Consider the following 25,955-nt stretch of genomic DNA (forward strand, 5'->3'; position numbering starts at 1 on the left):
AATTCTGGCTTGGTTGTAGAATTTTTTCCATTTTTTGAGTTATGAGCCGTGAAGTCATTTGGGGAATGCTGATGGTTCATCGACCGTGAAGGTCGGTTCACTATGATCAGGCCACTGGATGGATGCAGAGATGCATTCCATCCGCAGTTTGCAGTTTCAAATGCTTATTTCTATCACCTACTTTGGTCGAGGAGCATGCAAGAAATTTCTGAAAGCTCCAATTAAATGCCTGTCATCGGTTGATGGGCAGCAACTGGGGTAAGATTGTGCCATCTAAGCAACCAGCATGTGAAGAGTTGTGGTCATTATTTTCATTTATTTATTCATATATTTACTATCATCGTGTAACAGTTATTTCTTGAACAATGAAGAGTTGGTCGCATGTCTGCAGTAAAAACAAACTGATGACCTATGACAGAATGTGTTAACAAAATATCCCTTCCTTCCCCCAAGGACAAAGGGTCGGAAAGGACATGGATTGTATTACATCCATATTTGTTGGAAGTTTGTTTTTCTCGACTTAAACACTTCAAATTTAGGTGCTTTGGTGGGTGTAACACCCAACCCTACCATTGGGTTGAGGTTCATAACCACAGAAAATATGTTCAAAGCTAAAATTCTGGTATTCTCTCACTCGTCAATTATGCAAAACATTTCCTGCAATGTCAAATTGTTACCATATTTCTGGAAGCTGTTTATCAAGTTTTGATACTGCCAAATCTTCTCTTCAAATCCAACTTGCGGAAACCAGAATCAAATCCACTGATAAAACGAGCAAGCAATATTACTTTTCACTCTACAAATAAAATAATGGAAAAATGTTGAATTATATTTCCTAACGCATCATATTGCTGCAAAAAAAATTACAGTATTGTTTTACAGAATATCAAAAGAGAATCATCATTTTCCTAGGAAGACTTTCCCATGTAGACTGTAGTACACAACTTTTCCATAATGACAATTTAAGACTACCACAAAGATTTTCAGAGCAAAAAGCTGAACATCGACACTTAATATACATGCACCAAAATGGTGTTTTCTGCTCCTTTTCAACATGCAGAAACAGATACAAAATGGTAGTAAGTTGCAAAACATTAAACTCTCTCCCTCAGCTCCGCTACAGGAACATAAATCACGGAATGCTCATTTGATTTGTTGGTTTTGTCATTTTGAAGTCCCAAGAGCATCTGCTTTAGCTGTTCTAGCTTATTCTTCATTTGGCAGAGTCTCTCCATCTCCCTCTCCGCTTCTTGAACTCCTCCAGACTTCAACTTTACACCCTTCTTCTCCCTATTTATCTTTTCTTTTAAACGTTTCAATTGCTTCTTCAAGCTCACATTGTCACTAAATTCCATAACAACCTAAAAATGTAACAGAAGAAGTGATTTAAGAAACATTGTTACCAGTAGACTGAATATATATCAATGTTGTCCGAAAGGAGGATGCCTGTCTGTTGATAGCAGGAACTATCCACCTCAACCAAACTGAGCTTATATTGGTTGGCAAATTGTCAAACCCAAAACCAACCTAAGGTCAGGTCATGTTAGTTGGCTCCCTAAGACAATGCTCAAGCCATGTAGCCAATAAGGGGTTGGTGTAAGTTGAATATAATTTTGTGTATTGAGTATTAGGGATATTATTTCAAGTAAAACTTCAAGAGAGAATGACATTTTATAGCCATTAAATTGATTATTGACTGCCTTTCAGAAATCCCTCATTCAAGGGAACAGGTAATTTCCAATAATGTTGGGAACAACCTAGAGGTCCCAAACATTTTATCAAGGAAACCTCCTAAACTTCCCCCAAAAGCTGTTGGCATTATAGAGATCACCTTCAATTCTCAATTCCAATGACCTCTATGACTCGCCCAGTCCAATCAGACATTTGAAAGGTCTCAATATTACCATGACAAATCAAATGAAACCAGGATTTTAAGCTAAAGCACACCTTGTTGCCATTTGTGGGCGACCCAAGTGACACTCCTTTATGCAGCTTCTTAATTGATGGGCTGGTAAATGATTTCCGGTTTCTTCTCTGACGAATCTTTTTCAAATTCTTCAGTGTGAGAGCCAAAGTTGCTGATGAATTAATTGTTGCCACTGGATCAATAGCATTGTTTTCTGATATGGATTCCTTGAAAATACTAGGGCCAGGGCTGTGAGGTGGTTTCACTCCCTCTGCCTGTTAGGTTGTTGCAAGAGATATTCCATGAAGTCAATACTTTTGAAAAATTACAAATTCTAACAAAATACAACAGTTACATGGACTTTACATCTTCTATTTCACAGATTTGTGTCAACTAAAAATTCAAAAAGACTGCAAGATGAGAGAACAGCAGATTGAATCCAAACATAAAAACATATATCCCCAAAGAGCAAGTCTAAACTCAAAAAGAAAAAATGCAAACAAAACAAGCAAAAAAAAAAAAAAAAAGTCAATTAAAAAATAAATAAAGAGGACTTCACCTTTCTGGATTTAAGTGCCATATAACGTGCATTCTTGAACCATTTGTTGACCTGAAATAGAAAGTAAAGTGATATACATACACAAACATGCACATATTGAATGTGGAGGTATATGGGAAGTAAGACAAGCTACTCCAACAATGCCTATTATGCCACAGTCCTACTCCCCTATGGATGTATGATCCTTCTTCATTCTTGGACATTCTCCAAAGCACCAGCATGATTTGATGTGTTCCAGTCATTTTGATTGTAGCTCAGACAAAATTATCTGTCGAAACTGAACAATTTCCCACATGCCTGATGAAATGACCAACTTTTCCCCAAAATCAACTTCCATTCAGGCTCCACTTCAGTCAGGAAGAAAAAAATCAATGTGCACAAATGGTTGAATGGTGGGTATGGGGTACATTATGAAGACCTAGATTGACGATGGGTCTAACTGCCGCTCCCCCCAACACACACACAAAACTCCCTATCTTTTCATTTCAGAAAGGGGGAGAAAAATGCAAGATAATGATGAGAAAATATTAAGCTGATTGTTCTGACCAAGTTTCTACAAACTTAAGTCCGCTCTCACACCCAATAAGAAAACTTCAATTTTTCCAAGGAAAGCAAATCACAAAATATTGTTGTCATTATGGTAATTCAAATAAATATATTATATCAATCGAAAAAGGGAAAAAAAAAATAGATGTTAACCCATTTTCTAGAAATTCCCAACAAGAGACCAAGTTATTTTTTTCTTTAGGAGCCTTAAACACTTAATCTCAGTATAAATAAACCAAGAACTGCAACTCCTTAAGAAAATGAAAATATGCATAAGATAAGTTATATAAGTACTTGGTTTACCGACTTCGGTAGGTTCATTAAGCAGTTTGATGATATATGATGATTAAACTTATACCTTCTCAAGTTCAAGACCCAACTGCCTAGAAAGTTTCTCCTTTACAGCTCTAGAAGGAAGTTCATTTTCAGCAAATACATGGCGAAGTTTCTGGTACAGTACATAAGTAAAAAAAAGCAGTAAGCATAGTTAAAAAAGCCGAAAACTTAAGGATAACATTCTATAAACTGATGCTTCATTTAAGGGAAAGGACTTCCAGTTACCTCAACTGCACTTGGTGGAATTCTGAAGAAATGCTTTTTAATATGTGAGCAGTCAGGAAGTTCACTCTTTACTTTAGCATTTTCCACTTCTGCACTTCTATTCTCACTTTCATACAAAGTCATAAGGGTGCTGGCAGCATCGGATTCCTTTTCTTTCCGTCTTTTTCTAGCAGGACCCCAGTCCTCATCTTCACTAAGTTGTTCACTTGCTAGATCATCCTTACCAAACATTTCCTATCACCAGGGGAAACTTTTACAAGAGATGGCATGGTTAAGATAAAAAAAATTCAACATAAAGGATAGACTGCAACACAACAACAGCACATTGATCCATACACCACTAGAATCCATGAGTGAGAATTTTAACTGTTGAGTACAAAAAAAAAAAAAATGAGACTTTTTATTGGGCATAGAGCAGAAACGCAGAGGCAATGGCCTGCCCCAGGTAATTAGAGATTCAAGCTTAGTTGGCTTGAAGTAAGTTCTAATGCCAATTTAAATGTAATCTAATAGCCACCCAAGATACAGTTAAATATATCTCACTTGAAGTTTCTTTTTGGCTCCATCTGAGGTATTTTTCTCATTTTCTCCAGTTATTCTCAAACTGATGACTAAACTAAGCATAAGACCATAGTCATTAGAATCTTATGATTCGTGATTTGAATTGTATGATCCATATCAATTCCACATCATATTAATTTAAATCTACCTATAGAATAAAAGAACAACCAAGTCATTGTTGAATCTATCAATTCATCCCCTAATCTATCACACTATCAGACCTGATCAAACCCGTCTGGATTAGAATCCCAAAAACATCCTTCTCTTTTCTATTGTTTTTTTTTTTTTCCAGTACACGATCGTTCTGTGCCAAAAAAGAGGGGCAAACAGAACGTACAAAACACCATTCTTCACTCTTGGAGGAGTATAGTGTTCTACCATTAAGGAAAAAGGCCAGAGAACACTGATCAGGTAAGGTGGCACTCATGCTTCATTTTGTTGTCGAGATTCAAAGGTTGGTTTTCTTAGTAGTTTGTTGAATTATTTATCAGTTTTGTTTAAGTTACTTTTATTTTATTTTTCTTTTTAACTAAAAAAGCATATGCATGAAACATAGTTTTTTACTTTTTTTATTCTTAATAAACACCAAATCTTCAGTTTTTTTTTTTTCTTGATTCCTTCCCTCGTACAACATTAGGGTCAGTTTTTTATTAATTTCCTTGGACTCTTTCCGTTACTTTCTATTATGTAGAGAAATCAGAAACATGATTTTTTTTATTGTTAAAAATCTAAAAGTATTTTACTATTTTGTTTGTTGTAACTATCACTATATGCATGTAATTTGGAATCAATTTTGGAAATCTGTACCAAATCTTTCTATCCAATTTGATTCTCAATTTCTAATATTGGGATTTTGATTCACAATTCAAATCTCGATTTCACAACTATGCATAAGATCATGAATTCAAGATACTCACGTCATACAGCTTCTTATAATCAACTATCCTTCGCTGCCGACGACCATTAATAATTTCATGATCAGTGGTATCATCAGAATCTCCACTGAATGCTATATCAACAGAGTCAATTTTGGAGTCTCTGTGTCTCTTCACCAGCCTTCCAGATCCTGATAGAACTTCTAATGACCAACTTAAACTGCTGAAACTGCTTGTATCATCTGAAGCATTGCTTTCAGTGCCTGCCCTGCTACTGCTGCTGCTATTTTCATTCCTAGCAGGATCATAATCATCATCTTCAGAATCATCGGAAGGCCATTCCTCCTCAGGTTTTAGCGGTGCACTTCCACCATCAGGAAAAGCAGCTTCTTCCTTGAAAATGTCCTATTGTGATCCCATAGGAGTGAATTTGTTGAATTATAAATTAACAAAAAAAATAGACAAAAACTCTGTGCCACTATCAACCTGCCAATTACTGTCCACTGAGAAGTGGGTCCCAAGATGTGCATTCATTGCTTCCAGTATTTCCATCTTGCACTCACAAAATTTGCACAACCAGCCTTGATCTCCTGGAGGAACTGAGAAATAAATAATTAATTAATTAAACTAGAAAGTCAGTTCTACGTAGAATATGAATGTCATTTGATGAGGTTGTCACACAATGCAGCAACAAATTCCAAAGAAAAATCATAAGTTTTCAAGAAAATGATTGAGAACTCACTATTTTCAGTTTCTAATGGAGGATCAAGACATTTTTGGTGGAAAGCACAATTGCATGTTCCATCACATAGTATAATGTCATTGTCTGGAAAAGCTTCTCGCAACTTGCACTTCGCACAGAATATCTAGATGCAAATAAAAGAGAAATATGAATATTGACCTAAATTGTGTGACAAAAAGCCTAGAAGACCTAAAATGTATGGGTTGTTCTTGGTTTTAGAAAATGACCACGAAGGGGAAACTGCTCACCATTTACTTCTAGGCTCGGAAAAGCAGATGTTAAAATCAGTCATCTTGTGCTCAATGGAGATTTTAACATCCAGTTTTCTTTCTTTCAATATTAAAAAAAAAAAAAAAAAAAAGGCTCATTTTCAAGAGCTGGTCAATTTTGGGAAATTCCAAGAGACCCACAAATTGAGCTTCTGCAATAGGAATGAGTCCTGGACTCTGTTAAAGTTATGTCAAATTATACATATTTTAAATAGGAATGAGTCCTGGACTCTGTTAAAGTTATGTCAAATTATACATATTTTAATGAAACTAAAGAAAATGGCTGAGTGTTTACATGCTCATGATAAACAGATCCATCTGGTGCAATCACAGAGTCTTCAATGCATCCTACAGAGCTTAGCAAATCCAGCTGGTGAATGGCATCACGAATTCCAAGTTTGCACTTCAATATCTGCTTCTTGGCTCTTTGTAGTTCCTTTTCTGGCCTAATTTTTTCTCGACTATGGGAAATTTTGAATAGAAAAGGTAAAGTTCAGAGAAGTCAAAACATGAGTAACAAACTTGTATTAACAGTGGGCAAATAAATAGGAAAGCTTCTAAAAGGAACAATGATCCATCAAAGCATGTCATCTCAGATTTAAGTATTTTAAACATGGTTGTGTTATGTTAAGTTAGAGCAGAGCACTTATCCCTTTTCTTCACTTGTATTACAGAAAAAGCTTTAAAAAATCATATGACAGATGCTCAAAATTTTTTTTTAATGATAATTTCCATTTACAAGTCATGAATTGCAAAGTTAGACCATTTACTAAGCCAGAGGTCTCACCCCCCTGCCCAGGAAACTACCTTACCACGCCCAGCCCTTGAAACATGCATCATGCAGGTAATACAAGCAAGGTAAATGAATGCATGCAGGTGAAGGCCAAGTGGTTAAGCACTTCAAAATTTTGTTAATGCCAAAACTTATTATTCTTAAAATTAAGCAAAGGACTTTTATGGCTTTTCCTCTAAAATGCCAAAATTTATCATTGTTACAAAAATAAAAAAATAAATGTATGTGCACACATGTGCACAAGTGCTTGTTCATGTGCTCTAGTGATGGTCAAGCACTTGCTTACCAGCATCATCAAGTTCCCTAAATGTCTATCGAAAGAAATCTAATTTTTTATGAAAAACATTCAGGCGATTTTACATAATAGAAAAATCAAAAGTAGCATGCTTAATACTACTGGTGTGTGTTTCTTCACGAGCTCTAGCAATGGTCAGGCACTTGCTTACTGTTAAGGCTTGTATACATTGTTCACTGACAACCTAACAGTTAAGCTTTTAGGTGAAGTGGTAATTTAACTTGCTATCAGAGTCATGATTGTGGTCCTGTGTTCTGGATTTGTTCCCAAATTTATTGGTTGTTTTTTAAGAACTATCTTATTCCCTGTAACGGGTGCCATTTATCATTTGTTTCTCCCGACATGCAATCAGGCTGCATGTATGGGAGAGTTAAGCCTGGTACATATTGTTGACCCACAACCTAACAGCTTAAGCTTTTAAGTAATGCCGTTGCTTAACACTTAGAATATCATTAAGTGTCCTAAATACATAAAATAAAAAAAAAAACTTTATTGTGTATGATAAAGTTGAAGCATTTTTGTAATATGAAAATAGAATGTCAAAAGTTCAATTCTGCTTGCATTATATGTCAAAATAAACGTCAATTTACAAATAAATTAACGAAAAACTGATTTCCCCTTATAACTTGTCACTACTATAGGGCTTCTTTTTATTTCATTCTAAATTTTTAAGAAAAAGGTTGGTTCTGAAACACTAGTTCCTTTTACAAAGTATGTGTAAGGCTTAAAAACAATCATATAATGGACAATCATAAGGCTCTAGGCTCCGCAAAAACATCAGGGCAAGACAATCATATAAGGCACTTTAGTCTTCTTAGAGCTGAAGAAAGTTTTTTGAAGAAAAAATTTAAGGCCTCTTGGCTCAATATTGGATATAAAATACTATCATATTTTTCATCAATGGTCAAAATTAAAAGAGCTAAGTTCCAAATTAGCAGCCTAGTGAGGCAAGATGGTACTGAGCTTGACTCTTGTGAGGAAATTATAAAAGAGCTATTGGTTTTTTATCCAAATCTCCTATGTTCTTAAAATGAGGAGATTATCCCTAGCAATATTTCCTATTTGAGGTCCCTTCTCATTTTTTCTTGGTCAGAGGAGCAGAAAACTTCACTTGCCAAGCCAGTTGTAAAGGAGGAAATCAGAAAAGATGTTTTTCCATTCTGCAATGACAAGGCCCCTTGCTCTGTTGGGTACCATGCTGAATTTTCAAGGCTTGTTGTAGTATTGTGGAGGTAGATTTTGTGGAAGCTATATCCTCTTTTTTCAAGGACAAAAAAAGCTCCTTAAGCAGGTGAATTAAACTCTTCTTATTCTAGTCCCAAACTCTACTAATCCATCATCTCCTGCTGATTATAAACTTGCAGTATTTTGCATAAAGGCATTGCAAAGATTCTTGCTAACAGGCTTCAAAGCTGCTTGGGCGATTTTATAAGCCCGAATCAAACTGGTTCTGTTAAAGGTGGGTGTATTCAAGACAATCTTCTTCTTGTACAAGAATTGTTACACAAGTATCATATTGACCAAGGCACTCCCAGGTTGACCATCAAAGTGGATTTGAACAAGGCCTTTGATTCAACTCATTGAAACATTTTACTCAAAAACTCTGGAAGTTATTTGCACCCCTTCTTTGTTTCTTGGATTAAGGAGTGCATAACTACTTCTTTCTCTTTATCCCTAAATGGTTTAGTTGAGGATTTTTTTGAAAGGGAAAAGAGGGTTAGGCAAGGGGAATTCCTATCTCCCTATTTTTTTTGTCATGGTGATGGATTTTTAACACAATTTTTAGGACTGCAGCTACAAAGAGGAAATGAAATCTTCATATTTGTTAAATTACCACTATACCTAAAAGCTTAAGCTGTTAGGTTGGGGGCCAACAATGTATATCAAGCTTTAACACTTCTCCGCATGTGGAGAGATACATACAGGATAGATAACAACCATTACAGGGAATATAATAATTTTTTTTTAAACGCCACATAGTAAATGCAGGCAAACTAGAACCCAGAACCTCCTGGTAACCAGCTCTGATACCATGTTAGATTACCACTTTACCTAAAAGCTTAAGCTGTTAGGTTGTCAGCTAATAATGTATATCAAGCTTTAATGATATTAAATGCAAGAAGCTTAATATCTCAAGTTTGTTTTTTGCTTAGGAGCCAATTTTTCCAATGGTAATGCTTCTTGTCCCAGTGTATGAAGCTCTCCTTGGATATTTTCTATTTTTCTTTCAGGGGTTAAGGACAACTTAGCAAAATCAACTCTTTATTGTTGAGAGAGCTCTTTCTTTGAAAATTTTGGGGCTTCTTTTGGTCACAAAGAAGATTGATAAGCTCCATAGTTTTCAGTTGGTGGATAAAATCTCCAGTTAAATTAACAGCCGGCTAATAAACACTCACATTATGCTGGGAGAGTTCAGCCAATAAAATTAGGAAATTTGTATACCCTAACTTCAGCTATGATATTGGGAATGGTAGATCTACCTTCATGTCTTTTGACAATTCGCATCCTTTTGGCTCCTTCATGGAACAGGGGCCAAATTGAGACTTCTCCCTACCTTTAAATGCTTAAATTTCAAGTCTTATTTAAAAGAGGGATGTGGTCTTGCCCAAGAAGAGCTTCAAGCTATGTTGCTGAAATCAGATCTGAGTTGAGTTTCCATCCAATTCCTACATAAGGTTCTGTGTGCTTTAAAAAGATTTGCGGCTGCCCACTTCCTGTTATGTAACATGTGCTACTCCCACTTCCACACACATTACCATTATGTTATAATACCTGCTACCACTATTCTAAAATTAAAACCACGGTAAACAAGCTTCCCTGCCTGGGCAACAGCCCTTCTGCTTTCAGCAGTAGAGTACATGAGCTACTTGTATCTACAGTGTCTTGAAATCAAGAAACTCTTTTATTTTTGATAACTTTCCTTTGAACTCTGATGATGTTTTGAAAAGGATAATAGAGGATGTTAGAAGATGGAAATCTGGGGTTAGGATTTTCTGATTTTTGGTGATTCCTTGTAAATTTTTTCTTGTATCCCTTGTGAGCTAATATATTCTGTCTTACCTTTTTCCCCAAAAAAAAGGGGAAAAATTTAAGCAAATTTCAATAGGTCCAATTTCTTATTGTGTAGTGATACTAGGAACACTGAATGGGTGCCATTTACTTAACAGGAAAGTGTGCAACCCATCCGTCTCACCTAAACCTTGTTCTGAACTCTGTTATGTGTCATTGCCTACTTACCGAACACATTCAGAATTCCCATGATAACCATCATCATTACTAGTTCATTACAAAATTTTATTAGTGCACATTTCACAAAATAAATAAATTAGACACTCCCTCCATTGAAGTAAGTCAACTAAACCAACGAAGCATTATTATTTGTAGCAAGCAATCCAATGTAAACTTGTCGTACCTTTGACCCTTCCAACCTTCCCCAGAGTAAGCATCAATAAGATTCTGCTCCAGCTTCATTTTAATTAACAGGTACCTCGCTCGTCTCTGCAGCCGTGAAGCTTCATCTAGCTCTACATTATCCTTTTGTCTATTATGTTTTCTTCTTTTCTTTAACTTTTGAGTATTATAATCTGCATTGGTGTTTTCTCCATTTCCCCTCAAGCTTCCTAAAGAATTTTCTCCTTGAAACTTTGATGTAGACTGCTTTCGGGAAAACTTTGTACCAGTATTTCTAGGTAGAGTTCTTTTATTAACACATCTCCCATTTGCAAAGCCAGTCCTGTTCCCCTTGCTTGAAGTTTTCCTAACTTTTTCTTTTAACAAGGTTGAATCACCTGTTTTCAGATGAAATTTTGATTTTGGTTTGTGCTGTTTGGTGTGAGATATTTTGCTACCATCATTGATCTGCAAGGAAGTGTGTAGCTTGGACCCAATTTTTCTCTTGGAATAACTTGGCTGCTCAGATTTCAAGTTGGATAGTTTCTCCCCATGTCCATGCATATTGCTCCCTAATGCATCAGAACTGAAAATTTAGGCATAGACTCAATAAGTAGGGACTTGGAATGAATAAAATTTAATAATAGACATTGAAATATTTGCAAAACAAAAGTTCAACAGCTAGAAGATGATTTTACTACAATATAATGCACCATAAAGAGAAATTCATCCAAACAAAGAATTACCTATAAATTAGAATATTAAAAAAAAATTGCAATGGACAACATGCCTGATGCCTTTGTCCTACAAGTGACGAATTCTACTACTGGATAAAAATAATAAGCAATATGTTTCTAAATTTCTTTATCTGTGCTTCTATATTGTAAATAACATCTAACATAAATGAATTCCTTGATCCTATGATGGTTTCTTGGTGGCAAATAACTTTGTCTGTCAACTTCTTCCCAGAAAATATAACACTAGAAGTTGTGGCCATGATTATAAATGAACTGTACAATAAGATAATCCATTGTGAAAATTTTGCTGCCAAAGCAGCTGTGTTTCTAATAGACTGCTTTGCCCATAATATTTCCGGCTGTGGAAATATGATTTGCTTAAGTAAATTTACTTGCAGAAGGAAGAGAGTCAAACAAACCGAGTTTACAGGTATAAAGTGAAGAGAACCAGATGTCCCTACTGGATTACAACAGAATACAACTAAAATAAACCAGTCAGATTACAACAGAATACAACTAAAATAAACCAGTCATACTCTCAGCAACACTCGTGAAGAAAGAAAATTCCATGATGAAAATCAACATGACCAGTATTTTAGAGGGACACCCGTGCCTAAAACTAAAATTAGCTGCATTGTTTTTCAGAAAGATGTAGAGTGACAAAAAGGAGCATGTTGAAGAGCCGCAGGTACAAATGAAAAGCATGAATATTGAACTAAATTGGATTTCCATACTGGAAAACTAAAGCGTCCAACTAAGTGCTGGAAACCTAACCCTGAAACCAGCTGGCATGAAATGCACAGAAATTACGTTTTACTGGGCACATCACATTAATCTGGAGGATGGGCAAACTTCAGCAGGGCATGGAAGATGAGGAAATTCATTTCCTTCTATCTTTTCTTCCTACCGTACTCCCTGATTAGCATTTTCAAAGCACTTTCAAGGGCTAAAATCAATCCAGTTGTTATTGGAAACACACCAAAAAAAAACAAAAAACACTTTGAAATTGCTAACCAAACAATCCCTGAACGATAAGACAACATCGTAATCGAAATCAAGAGCACCCAGAGACCAAAATGCCAAAATCCTCTAGAAACACTGCTGATATTGCGTTCATATGACAAAAAAAATCTCGATAATTAAACTTCAATCAAGAATCGAACGCAAATGTAAGCCAGAAGCACCTGTTGATTCACATAATTTTTCCTCTCTCATGGAACTGGAATCATCAAGATATAGCTCCCATCTGGTAGCATTGATTTGGAGAACATGGAACATATGATCATAAAATGGAAATTCAACAAATACCCGGAAGAGAACCACATTAGAATTCTGGGGAAAACTGAACAATAGATTTGGATAGATCACGCGATTGTAAAAAGAGCAAGCAAAGAAGCAATGAGGGAAATAGCGTGCAGTCACCTGTCTTTAACAGAGAGAGACAGAAGAGGATCTAGAGCTCGACAGACACTTCCTGATGCAGCAGAACATTCAAATCTTATAGATATAATAGAGATTCTGAGAAAGTGGATTAATTGACTGGCTGATCGATTGATTGGCTTATAAACCAAATTCAAAATTCAAATTCTGTTCAAGCCAAAGATTGATGGTGTCAGTCGCCGCCGCCTCGGTTCTTCCCTTTCCTGCTCGGCCAACGGTCAGGTTCAATCTTTTTTGTTTTGTTTTTTTTCCTTTTTTTTTTTTTTACTTCAATTTCCACTTTAGTTCAATGATCAGTGGAGATTTTCCCCCTAATCTGTTTCTCCAAGAATAATTTATCCTGGTGCAAATTTTTCTTGAGATCTTTGGCTTTTTCTTTTTCTTTTTAAGAATAAGAAGTTATAGATAGCCTTCCTCTAGAAATGTACACAATTTTTTCAGATGCTATTTATAAATTAAATCCCTGCACATGCAATGACTAATCTAAGTAAAAGATATTTTTTATTTCTTTTCTTTTTTTGAGTAAGATCTCTTTTAAAGCAAAATTTCAAAACCCATTATGTGCATTGCCATCCCAAATTACTGGAATTCTGACAATATTATTGAAAACTATTAAAATTGTTACGATGTTGACTTGAATTTTTGATTTCTTTAAAACTATAAGTCATAATTTTACTTCTTCCAAAATTGCAATCTTTCTTGAACAATGATAATTTTTTGTTTCTTCAAAAGTATAGTTCATGTCTCTTGATTTGTAATTATTAATTGATGTGAAGAAGGCAATTTAAAATTTTTGTAAACAACATTTGATGTGATGCTAAATTACAATTGGAACAATGCAAGTAGCATTTAATTGTAGGTAGGTGCAAACTATATTTCAAGATATCGAATCATGTCCACTTAAATCCTTTTTTGTTGACTTCGTGAGTTTTTCATGTCTGTGCAAGATAGTGACTCACCGAACAAAATATAATATTAATTGACGCATTTAAAAGTCATGAAATAAAATGAATCTTATTTAATGAAAACACATCCACAATGTCATCACCAACAATTTTAAAGTTTATGCACCGTTGCATTGCATAATTTAATGAGGACCAACTAAATTAAAAATTAAAGATTATAATAAAAATTTTAGGAACAAAAAGTCATCATCGTTGTAGGAGCTAAAAATGTAATTTTGAGAGAAATAAAATTACAATCTCAAAAGAATTAGAATTGCAATTTTAAAGGTAGAAATTTAAGGGAGATATTGCATTAACCCAAATACTTTGAGACCACTTTAATAGTTTGAGATGACATATGCATGGTGGCTTTTTCAATTTTGTAAATCTTCAAAATAAGTCAATGATAAGATGTCATTACAATTACCTAGTGTTTTGGAGAATGCTGGTAACATAAACCAAAGTTCAAGGATAAATATACTCAATCAATTGATTGTAGACTATTTATGTAGTTGATTTAGATGTGATGGCTGCTAACATAGAGTTCTGTTATGTCGGGGTTAGATTTTAATGAGTGACAAAACTTATTGATTATCATGTAATATATATACCATCACACACACACACACGTGTTCAAATGAACTTAAAGAAGAGATGAGTTTAGATATTATCACATTAGACCCAAGTGGTCCATTTATTACCAACTAATTTGGTGACCATTTTGAAAAATGAGTAAAGTATAGAACATTGAACCATTGATTTTCTAACTCACCTTTTTATTTTGAAAATAGAATCGTCACTTTTAAAAAAAAAAAAAAAGTAAGATGAAGGAAATTTTTTTCAAAGAGTTTACATTTGGGAGTACTTTTTTTGAAGAGGGAATGTAACCTATAAATTCTTTAAAATGAGAATTAAAAGGCTAGCACCCACTTGTTTTGAGAATGATGACCGTTATTATCTTGTTGTGTGTCTCCTTCAAAAGGATTTAATTTTTTGAAATTAAATTTTTAAATATTTTTACAAAAAATGAGAGAATGCAAACATCCATTGACCACCCTCAAAGTCCGGTCAATCACACCTTGTTGTCGGATAAGATCAGTCGACCATCCCCTAATTGGTGGTTAGTTGCCTATAGCAAACTACCAGCCTCTTCATTTTTATTCCAAAAAAGTATATGATCCATCAACCCTTTGAAAAGACTTTTGTAGATTCTATGCAAAGGCCTATGCCCACGAAGACCCTACTACTTATCACCTTTGCAAATTCACAAATATATATATAAGGACAAAAGACACTGACTTCCTTTGAGGTTTGGCAAAAGGATAGGGACTTCCCTTAAGGTTTCAAAAATTCCAAGGATCTTCCCTAAGGTTTTAGGAATTTCAAAGACCTCCCTTAAGGTTTGTTAAAAAAATACAAACCTCCCCTTGTATTTTGTAAAAAGAAAGTATTTTGAGGAGATTTTTTATTTTTTATTTTTTTGACAAATCTCATAGGAGGTATGTGGTATTTTTGAAACCTCAAAGGAAGTCAAAGGGATATTTGAAACCTTAGAAAAGATCCCTATATTTTTTGCCAAACTCAGGGGAGGTCATTTCTTTTGCCCAAAATAAAATAGCACATAAGAAACATAAAAAGGGAATTTTGTATTTTTAAGTTATGGTTAGATCTACAAGAGTAAACTGCCTACATACTCTTTAGAGAAGGGATAAAGTCAAATATAGTTCCCAAAACATTTTTATTTTTCACTTAAAAACATTTTGGGGTTTGAAAAGAATCTTGAAATTTTGAAGAAAAATCTGAATTTGGCAAATGATTTTCCAGATTAAACTCTCTAAAAAAAAAAATTTTAAAATCACTAAAATTTTAGAAAATAGTTATCTTCCCACCCGAAAGTCGCATCATGGGTGGAAAAAAGCCATTCTTTGAAAGAAATCTTTGAAGAAAATGATTTTTTATTTTTTATTTTTAGTTTTTTAAAGAGAAAACCATAAAAACTAACATCATTCAAACAACCACCCGACTCTACCAAACACTTCAGAGAGTGTATGAACAGAACATTGACCCAAAACATCAAGAAAAATCTTAAAAAATGGCCAAACATTACGTCTTGGCTAGCTAGTCGGTCGTGCCTTAATGGTTGGTCACCGCCTTGATCAGGGGAACCAGTTGACCGTTTCCTTAGCTGGTTAGTTTCTCCTCTAGTTTAATGATCAGTGGAGATTTTCCCCCTAATATGTTTTGTTGTGAAATATGACTCACATTCTAAAGGAAAGCATGAAGGAAATTAGGGTGCACTAGTGTAGTAGGGCAAACCATTGGCGGTTTCCCTGTAATCGTTGACGGTTTAGGGGTAGCGTTCTATTCTGCCTGAAATCGTCGATGGTTTGGCTCAGGATGCCCAACACAAATTTCAAATTTTGAATAAATGGATGTTAATACGGTTGGGTTTTGGGGGGAAACCTCCGAGGAGGCTTATATATACATAGTATATGTTGTATATGGTGAGTCAAGTATGGTTGAGAGTATTATTGAGAGGGTTCTTGTATTGTTCTTGTAATTTACACAAGAAGATAGTGAATTTCTGTCGTTTGCTCTCGTGGATGTAGGCATTTCCGAACCACGTAATTTCTGGTGTCATTGTTCTTATTATTGCATTATTTACTTGCTGTGGTTTGTGGAATTGTTCTTTATTCACCATTTAGATTGCTACAATGTATGGTTGATCTTTTACACAAATATATATATTCCACTGTGCATATTTGGGGGTTTTTACACAAAATTTTGTATTAGAGCTTTGTTGTTATGGTCTCTGCATCTTCGTCTACGAAATTTGACGTTATCAAGTTTGATGGAACCAGGAATTTCGATTTGTGGCAGAGAAGGGTGAAGGATCTTTTGGTGTAGCAAGGCACGGTGAAGGTATTATATAGAATTCAAGCGGATAGAATGGATGAAGCAACTTGGAATGAATAGGGGGCAATGGCAGTATCAACCATCTGACTTTGTTTCACTAATGATGTGTTGTATCACATCATGGATAAGGATTCTGCGGCATCAGTTTGGCGAAAACTTGAAAGCCAATATATGTCTAAGGGTCCGTCGAAATTTGAAATTATAGTGGAGGAAGATTTAGAATAAAGTGATGGGGATATGATATGTGTTTCATCGGGTTTGAGGTACCTCATGGATGATTCTAGGATCCTAGATACCGGGTGCTCATATCACATGATAACAAATAGAAAATGGTTCGACCCCTACATGTCAGTTAATGCTGGTTGTATTTTGATGAGAAATGATATTTCATGTAAAATACTTGGTAATGGAAAATGTCAAAATCAAAATGTATGATGGTGTTGTAAGAACCATATATGATGTAAGGCATGTAGGGGTGAGCATAATTCGGTGAAAACCAAATTAACCGGCCGAAATTGGCCGGTTCGGTTCGGGTAAAAAATCTGGTTCGGTCGGTTCGGTTAAAATTCTATAAACTCTCGGTTAATCGGGTTCGGTTCGGTTAACGGTTAAAAAAATATCGGTTAACTGATTAACCGAATTTTTAATATACTTTATAATATATTAATAATAGGGCGGGGCTGGCGAGCGACTCGGGCTTGGCCCGCTTGGCCACTTGGGGCTTGGGCCTGGGGGGAAAAAAAGGCTCCGTGCCTTCGCTTAGTTCACTCCACACTCACAGACACAGACTCACACTCTCACAGTGGGGAATCGGGGATTGCCGGATTGGGTCATTGGGGATTAGAGTTAGGGATTATTCTCGCTTCCTCGGTTCCTCAGTTTCTCTGCGCTCTGCCGAGTGCCGAGTGCCGATCTGCCCTGCACGGCGCACGCCCGCAGGCCGCAGCTCTTCTGCCTCTCCATCAGAGTCATTGGACCACCTCTGGAGCCTCTCGTCTTAGTCCTCAGCATCTCGGACTCTCAGTCTCAGCCACCACCTCGCCGTGCAAAGCCGGACCCCAGTGGCAGTAACTCTTCCTCTTCTCCTCCTCCTCCCCCTCCTCTTCTTCTTCTTCTTCTTCTTCTTCTTCTTCCACTTTTTTTATTATATTTATGTGCGTTTTTTGGGTTTGCATTTATCAACATTTTTGCTGCTTCATTTTTTATTTCCGGTAGAAATTATTAGAAGGTTTAGAATGGAAAATATGATTTGTCTTTGAAGTTGATTTTGCATTTAGGATGAGTATTTCAGTTTCAGTGTAAATAGATAGGACCTTCAGATTATTCAACAAATTTGGTTTTGTGTTTATTAACGAATTCAGCTTCAAAATATTTAATGGATGCTCCCAAACACCACCTTAGAGCCATGAAAATTAGGTGAAATTTGGAGAAAATTTATCCTAGTTCTTGGTTAGTTTTATTGGAATGCATTATTTAGTGCTTGAAAATTTTAAATCTTAAAAGTTCAATGAGAACATATTCCATTGAAACATTATCAAGTGTCTGCTTCCATTTTATTTTGTGGAAAAACGTTGTATTGTAATTTTATTTTCTTTTAGCCAGAAATAAGTGATGCAAATTTATTCATTAAAATGTTATTCACAACAAATGCATCGATTAAATTTTAGTGGGATGATCAACGCGTGCTCATTGCATGCATTTTTAATAATTGAAATCCAGAACCACATTTTTTGAGCTTTCTGCATATGATTGCCACTTGCTAAGTTATGAATATGAATGCAATAGGTAAGCATATTGTTTTATGTAAAAGTTTTTAAGGTAAGAAAGCTTTATGTTGTGATCAAAATATTTTTTAAAAAAATTTGGATTAGTACTCTTCTATGATGGACTTTACCCTTCTTTTTTATTTTTTTCAGATATTAAAGGGAAAATGAGCAATGACTTGCCTATAGAGGTGGAGGTGCCAAACTTGGAAGATGCAATAATGACGCAAACTAATTCCCAACATCAGCCTTCAAATCCCAGTATGACAAGTGAGAGTGCTACTAATCCTCCTACTCAATCTAATGAAAAAGTTAGGAAAAGAATGAGACCAAGATCTGAAGTGTGGGATCACTTCACTAAATTTGTGACAGAGTCTGGTGAAATTAAGGGTAAGTGTCATTATTGTCATATTGATTACTGTGCTGATCCTAAAAAGAATGGTACGGGCACACTTAGATATCATATGGTTAGATGTGCACAAAATCCACATGTTGAAGAAACAAAACAGACTCAATTAAATTATCAACCGGCCTTAAAAAATGCAGAGGGCTTAGAGGCAACTCTTACAAATTGGAAATTTGACCAAGAGGCAATTCGAAAGGCATTATCTTACATGCTTACTGTTGATGAATTGCCTTTTAAATTTGTAGAGAATATGGGATTCAAACATCTTATGAAAGTTGCATGCCCTCGTTTTCGAATTCCATCAAGATGGACAATTTCTAGGGATTGTTATGACCTTTACATGGAAGAGAGGTTAAAGTTGAAAAAGTTTTTGAAAACCTCCTCTCAAAGGGTTAGTTTTACAACTGATACATGGACTTCTTTGCAAAAGGTCAATTATATGTGTTTGACTGCACACTTTATAGATAATGATTGGAAATTGAACAAAAAGATCCTTAACTTTTGTCCAATTTATAGTCATAAAGGTGAAGAGATAGGTATGGCCATTGAGAGGTGTTTTCTTGACTAGGGAGTTGATAATGTGTTTACAATGACTATAGATAATGCAAGTTCAAATGACGTTGCGATTGCCTACATAAAAAGAAAAGTTTCAAATTGGAGAAAAGACATTTGTGGAGGCAAATTCTTGCACATGAGGTGCATTGCACATATAATTAACCTAGTTGTGTAAGATGGTTTGAAAGAAATGGGGGATTCAGTTGCTCGTGTTAGAGACTCAGTCAAATATGTTAGGCATTCACCTGCTAGGTTGAAAAATTTCAAGCATTGCGCAAAAGTAGAAAAAATAGAATGCAAAAAAATGTTATGCCTAGATGTTAGCACTCGATGGAATTCTACTTATCTGATGCTAGACACAGCTCAAAGATATGAAATGGCTTTTGAAAGGTTTAGGGATGAAGATCCTTCATTTAGAATTGAGCTTGAGACTAGGGATGGCATACCAAGTAGTTTTGATTGGGAACAAGTTAGAAAATTTGTGATGTTTTTGGAACACTTCTATGAACTCACTATACGAGTTTCAGGTTCTTTGTATGTTACAAGTAATACCTTTTTTGATGAAATTAGTGGGATTGATTGTCTTCTAAAAGAGTGGGAAAATAGTGATGACCTGGAGTTGAGTTTAATGAGCATGAAAATGAAGGATAAATACAACAAGTACTGGGGAAACATTGACAAAATGAATATGTTGATTTTTGTTGCATCTGTTCTTGACCCTAGACGTAAGTTGGGATTTGTGCAATATGCTCTTTCTACTATGTATGAAGGTGACAAAGGTTTATTGGTGGGGAAAAAGGTTCAGGATACAACAATGGAATTATTTGCTGAGTATAAAAAGTTGTCACAATCTAAAAATGAAGAATCAAATAGAAGTGAAACTTCAAGCTCGACTTGCTCCACTGGTCAAGGTGAAGCAGCAGAACAAAAGTTCAAAGTTTTGTATCAAAAGTACAAGACTCAAATTGGAGGTGGAGATAATAAATCAGAGTTGGATAGGTATTTGGGGGAGGATTGTGAAAAGGACGTGGAGGGCTTTGATATTTTGGAGTGGTGGAGGTTAAATAGTCAAAGGTTTCCCGTCCTTTCACATATGGTTCGTGATGTTTTAGCAGTACCCATCTCTACAGTTGCTTCAGAGTCTGCTTTTAGCACAGGGGGGCGTGTTCTCGATGCCTTTAGGAGTTCTTTGACTCCTAAAATTGTTCAAACTCTTATCTGTACACAAGATTGGATGCGGGGTTCACATACTCCAATTAAGGTTGAAGAAGACATAGATGGCCTTAAAAATCTAGAAAAAGGTAATATTATATTTATATATTGTCAAAAATTTTCATTTGTTCATTGAATGATTAATTATTAAAACTTACGAGTGCTTCTATATAATTTTTTAGAGTTGTCAAAGGTTGCATTGGAGTCCACAATTGGTGAATAAGACAAACAAAGAAAGACAAAGGGTTGGTTTCATACTTTCATATTAAGATTATGCTTTAGTGTTTTGTCATATAAATTACACGCTATCAATTATCATTATTTTGGTTTGTTGCAGGCTTACAGGTGAAATAAGCAGAGAAATTGTGCTTTGTATTTTGCAATGTAAGAAGCTGAAAAGTGGGAGTTTCTAATACAAGAAGCCATGAAATTGTAGCTGTCACTTGTCAGCTGATGTATGAAGCATTGAAGTCCTAGTTTTTTATTTTAATTTTTTAGAAACAATTTATATTTTATGTTTTTTTTTATTTTTTTTTATTTTGCACAAACTGTTTACATTGGTCTGTAATATAATATTATGAACTTTGGACTCTTGAACTCAAATCCAAGTAGACACTGCAGAACTTTAAATTTCATGTTTGGTCTGTGATTATATTTTTTTAGGAAGATTTTCTAGATTGTTTTGGTATGCAGATGATTTTATTTTTACATTTATTAGATTTTATGTAAACAAGGTTCTATACTTCTATTTTTACATTAATTAGATTTTATCTAAACAGGGATAAGACACCTAGCTGACTAGTTCTGAGCCTCTGATGGTGTCATTATAGATTTTTTTTTTCTTCAAAATTAAGAGTTTCTTAATTCAGCTGACGGTGGGTAACCCTACCCCCAATTCACTCCACCCCACTTTTTTTTTTTTTTTTTTCTATTGAATTTTGGGATTGTCTTGCTTAATTTGCCTTTAGTAGAAACTAAACTTGTGCTTATACTCGTCATTTGGTTTGGCAATTTTATGAACACTGGTTAATGGTTATGCTTCTTGTGAACAACCCTATTTTGCTTATGTAAGTGCATTAAGGAGTTTAATTAAGTTAGCTTACACTCATCATTATTATTATCATTATATTTTGTCATCATTTTTTTTTTTGTTTTGGGTTCTTTGTTCTATGGTAAAATATCATTTTTATTAATAAAATTAATAAATAAGGTATTTAATTAAGCTGGATTTGGTTTTTTTAATTTTTTTGTATAATAATCAATTTTAAATAAAATCGGTTAAAATGGTTAATCGAATTACCCGTTCGGGCAATTAGGTCGGGTCCGGTTCGGTTTCTGCGACCAATTCGGTCCGTTTGGTTAATGCTTTTATTTAACCGAATTTTTTGGTTAATTCAGTTAATTACCCGAATTTGCCCGAACCGACCGTTTGCTCACCCCTAAGGGCATGTATTGGGTCTAAGAAAGAATGTAATTTCATTAGGAATTTTAGATTATAATGGATACATATACAAATCTGAAAGTAGGGAAATGAAAGTGTGTGAAGGCGACTCCATAGTGATGAAAGGAGAAAAAGTAGCAGGAAATATCTATGCACTACAGGGTGTTACGGTTGTAGGTGGAGTTATAGCTGTAGAATCTAAGTCAGATATTCAGTGGCATATGCGGTTAAGGCATATAGGTGACTACATATATTTAGATATTTGGGGACTAGTGAGGATAGCATCACAGTGCAGACATATGTATTTTGTGGGTGTATTACGAAAGGTCTTGGTTTATCTCATGTGGCACAAGCCTGATGTGTTTCCTAGGTTTAAGCTGTGGTTGAGGTAAAGAACCAGACCTAAAGAGAGATCCTTAGGTCAGACATTGGAACTGAGTATGCTAGTTTTGTTCAAGAAGTTATTTACAGGACTTGTAGGGTATTTCTTGGCGAAGTCAGTAAGTATGACGCGTTTCTCGTGTGACCGATTGCCAAAGGTATCGCCAGATGGGAGAGTTGCAGGTGAATTGTGGGCAAGTTTTGCGGTAGACTACTCAGTTATGAGTGGATGTCCATTGGTGCACTATTCTAGTGATGGAGGATCTAGGTTTGGTGTTATGTCTGGACAGTACATCTTTTTGAGGTATAAGAAAGGTAAGTGCAAGTTGGGTGATCCTATGGAAAACAAAGGGGTGATTGAGGACATGACTTTTGGTAAGAAAGTCATGGGACAACGTACTCAAGTAAAGGAAGAGAAACAAATGCCAGAAAACTGCGACAGCAACAAACATGTAATTTAGGTGGAGTTAGATACTTAGGAGAAATGTAGGGAATTCTATCTCTAGTCAACAGTATCACGGTATGAATGTGTATGTGATGTAGGTAAAGCAACAGACTCAGGGTCGATATGACATTGTTCATATCATAGGGAGTTTCAGCTCGGGAGACCAGCAAGATCACGGTAGGCCCATGTGCTCTATTAGACCACCGCTCAGGCATAAATTTGGGATTCTGGTGTTATATGCATTCATTACTAGTTACTAGCAGCAAAGTTCCTACTATTTTTCAAGTTGCAATGCATGGAAAAGGGAAAAATAGATGGATAAGTGTTATGATGGAGGAAATGGACGTATTGCATAAGAACCATGTGTGTGAGTTGGTGAGGCTTCCAGTGTGGAAGAGGGTGATAGGATGCAACGAGGTGATGTATCTATTGTGTGTGAATAACATGTTATTGGCTGGGAAGGCTTTGACTAAGGCTAATCAATTGGGTACTCTATTGAAAGGTTTTGACATGAATATGTTGGGTACGACCAAGAAGGGTCTTAGTTTGATCATTTGCATAGACAAGGCTGCAAGGAGATTGGTGTTATCTTAGGGTGACTTTGTGGATAGAATCACAAGGAGACTTCATTTGCCGTCTCAGGGGGGTTATATGGAGAATCGATATGGAATGTCTACCACTCGGTGTCCAAGGACGGGCTGTGATGTCTAGGATATATCAAATGTCCCTCATAATGGTGCAATGGGGTGTTTCTCTAGGCAACAGAGTGGACTGTCAGTTGTGAGATTTGTTGAAGACTATGCAGGATGCTTTGGTGATAAAAGACTTGCAACAGCTTTGGTGATAAAAGACTTGCAACAACTTTTGTGATTACTGTTGTGGGAAAGCCTTGTTGGAAGCCTAGGGTGAATTCTTCAAGTGTTGTATGTACAACTGTATTAAGGTTGATGGTAGAAGCCAAAGATGCCATCGACAAGTTCAAATGGCCTTACTTGGACTTGGTGTTTGTCTCTAGTTGCTAGATGGGAGATGGTTCCAACCTAATGTCCCAAGTTCAAGGTGGAGTAGTGGGTTCATGTTTTTGGTTTCTCCTAAGGGGCGTATGCTCGCCAAGGTGGAGTTTGTTTTGAAATATGACTCACATTCTAAAGGAAGGCATGAAGGAAATCAGGGTGCACCAGTGCAGTAGGGCAAATCGTTGACCGTTTCCCTATGACTGTCGATGGTTTAGGGGAAGTGTTCTATTCTGCCTGAAACCATCAATGGTTTGGCTTGGGATGTCCAGCGTAGATTACAAATTTTGAATAAATGGACATTAATACAGTTAGGTTTCGGGGGGAAACCTCCGAGGAGGCTTATATATACATAGTATATGTTGTATATGGTGAGTCACATGTGGTTAAGAGTATTATTGAGAGGGTTATTCTATTGTTCTTGTAATTTACATAAAAAGATGGTGAATCCTTGCCGTTTGCTCCCGTGGATGTTGGTATTGCCGAACCATGTAATTCCTAGTGTCATTGTTATTGTTATTACTCTATTTACATGTTGTGGTTTGTGGAATTGTTCTGTATTCACCATTTAGATTGCTGCATTGTATGATTGATCTTTTATACACACACACACACACACACACACACACACACACATATATATATATATATATATATATATATATATATATATATTCCGTTGTTCATATTTGGGGGTTTTTACACAACATGTTTCTCCAAGAATAATTTATCCTCGTGCAAATTTTTCTTGAGATCTTTGGCTTTTTCTTTTTCTTTTTCTTTTTAATAATAAAAAATTATAGATAGCCTTCCTTTAGAAATGTACAAAATTTTTTTAGACGCAGGTTGCTATTTATAAATTAAATCTTGCACATGCTCCCCCAATATTCAATGACTAATCTAAGTAAAACATATTTTTTATTTCTTTTCTTTTTTTGAGTAAGATCTTTTTTAAAGCAAAATTTCAAAAGCCATTATGTGCATTGCCATCCCAAATTACTGGAATTGTTGCAATGTTGTCTTGAATTTCTAATTTCTTTAAAAGTATAAGTTATAATTTTACTTCTTTCAAAATTGCAATTATAGTTCTTGAACAATGATAATTTTTTGTTTCTTCAAAATTATAGTGTGTGCCTCTTAATTTTTTTTTTTTTTATTACATAGGAACTCCAACCACCAAAGTTCAAGGATAAGTGTACTCAGTCAATTGATTGTTGACTATTTATGTAGTTGATTTGGATGTGATGGCTACTAACATATCTATTATGTTGTAGTTAGATTTTATTGAGTGACAAATTTTATTGATTATCATGTAGTACACACACGCATGCGCACGTGCGCGCGCGCACACACACACACACACACACACACACACACACACGTTCAGATGAATTTATAGAAGAAATGAGTTTAGATATTATCACATCGGACCCAAGCGGTCCATTTATTACCCACTAATTTGGTGACCATTTTGAACATGAGTAAAGTATAGAAAATTGAACCATTGGTTTTCTAACTCAATCTTTTATTTTGAAAATAGAGTCATCACTTCATTTTTATTTTTTTAAAAAGTAAGATGAAGGAAAAATTTTTTCAAAGAGTTTACATTTGGGAGTACTTTTTTGAAGAAAGAAGGTAACCTATAAATTCTTTAAAATTAGAATTAAAAGGCTAGCATCCACTTGTTTTGAGAATGATGACTTTTCTTATCTTGTTGTGTGTCTCCTTCAAAAAGATATATTTTTTTTGAAATTAAAATTTTATATATTTTTCCAAAAATAAGAGAATGCATAGATCCATTGACCGCTCTCAAAGTACAATCAATCACACCTTGCTATTGGAGAATATCACCACCACCCTCTTGTTAGGAAATTGAATGAGTAGGAACAGTATCACATGGTTAAAATAAGAAATGATAAAATGGAATTGACACCAAGATTTATGTGGAAAACCCCTAAACAAATCAAGGGAAAAACCACGGGTAAGAGTAGAAGGAATCCACAATGAAAAATAATAATACAACTTCTCTCTAATTACAAGAAGAGACCAATGATACCTCTCTCTTGAATTAGGAGTATACAAATCTCTCTAAAATTAGGAGAAACTAGAAACACAGGCTACAACAAGGACACTTTGTAGGAGAGTACTTGATTTCTCTCTAAAGGTGGAGTTGGAGATGCTTGGTATGATTTCTTCATTCACCAC

General features: G+C 35.3%; 2 protein-coding genes across 5 annotated transcripts; one reads left to right on the forward strand and one right to left on the reverse strand.

Annotated features, from left to right (window-relative positions):
• Positions 1-808: 808 nt before the first annotated feature.
• Positions 809-13,120, reverse strand: LOC131165478 (pathogenesis-related homeodomain protein). 4 transcript variants are annotated; one of them, XM_058123331.1, is made up of 12 exons: positions 12,657-13,092; positions 12,419-12,480; positions 10,520-11,069; positions 6,315-6,480; positions 5,751-5,874; positions 5,495-5,607; positions 5,051-5,413; positions 3,573-3,806; positions 3,370-3,459; positions 2,466-2,516; positions 1,948-2,181; positions 809-1,361 (listed from the first exon to the last, which is right to left on the reverse strand). In XM_058123331.1, exons 2-12 carry the CDS (start codon positions 12,447-12,449, stop codon positions 1,095-1,097), a joined length of 2,223 nt encoding a protein of 740 aa, XP_057979314.1. In that variant the 5' UTR covers positions 12,450-12,480; positions 12,657-13,092; the 3' UTR covers positions 809-1,094. The 4 variants fall into 4 exon arrangements, with proteins under 4 accessions (XP_057979314.1, XP_057979315.1, XP_057979316.1 ...); XM_058123332.1 differs by lacking the exon at positions 12,419-12,480 and having other exon boundaries at positions 10,520-11,083; positions 12,657-13,120; XM_058123333.1 differs by lacking the exon at positions 2,466-2,516 and having other exon boundaries at positions 12,657-13,038.
• A 6,328-nt stretch (positions 13,121-19,448) lies between these two features.
• Positions 19,449-20,693, forward strand: LOC131166768 (zinc finger BED domain-containing protein RICESLEEPER 2-like). The gene is made up of 3 exons (XM_058125339.1): positions 19,449-19,785; positions 20,029-20,559; positions 20,653-20,693. The coding sequence occupies exons 1-3, from the start codon at positions 19,449-19,451 to the stop codon at positions 20,691-20,693; spliced, it is 909 nt and encodes a 302-aa protein (XP_057981322.1).
• Positions 20,694-25,955: the final 5,262 nt, after the last annotated feature.

Source organism: Malania oleifera, chromosome 10 (genome assembly GCF_029873635.1).
Source record: "Malania oleifera isolate guangnan ecotype guangnan chromosome 10, ASM2987363v1, whole genome shotgun sequence".
NCBI lineage: Eukaryota > Viridiplantae > Streptophyta > Magnoliopsida > Santalales > Ximeniaceae > Malania > Malania oleifera.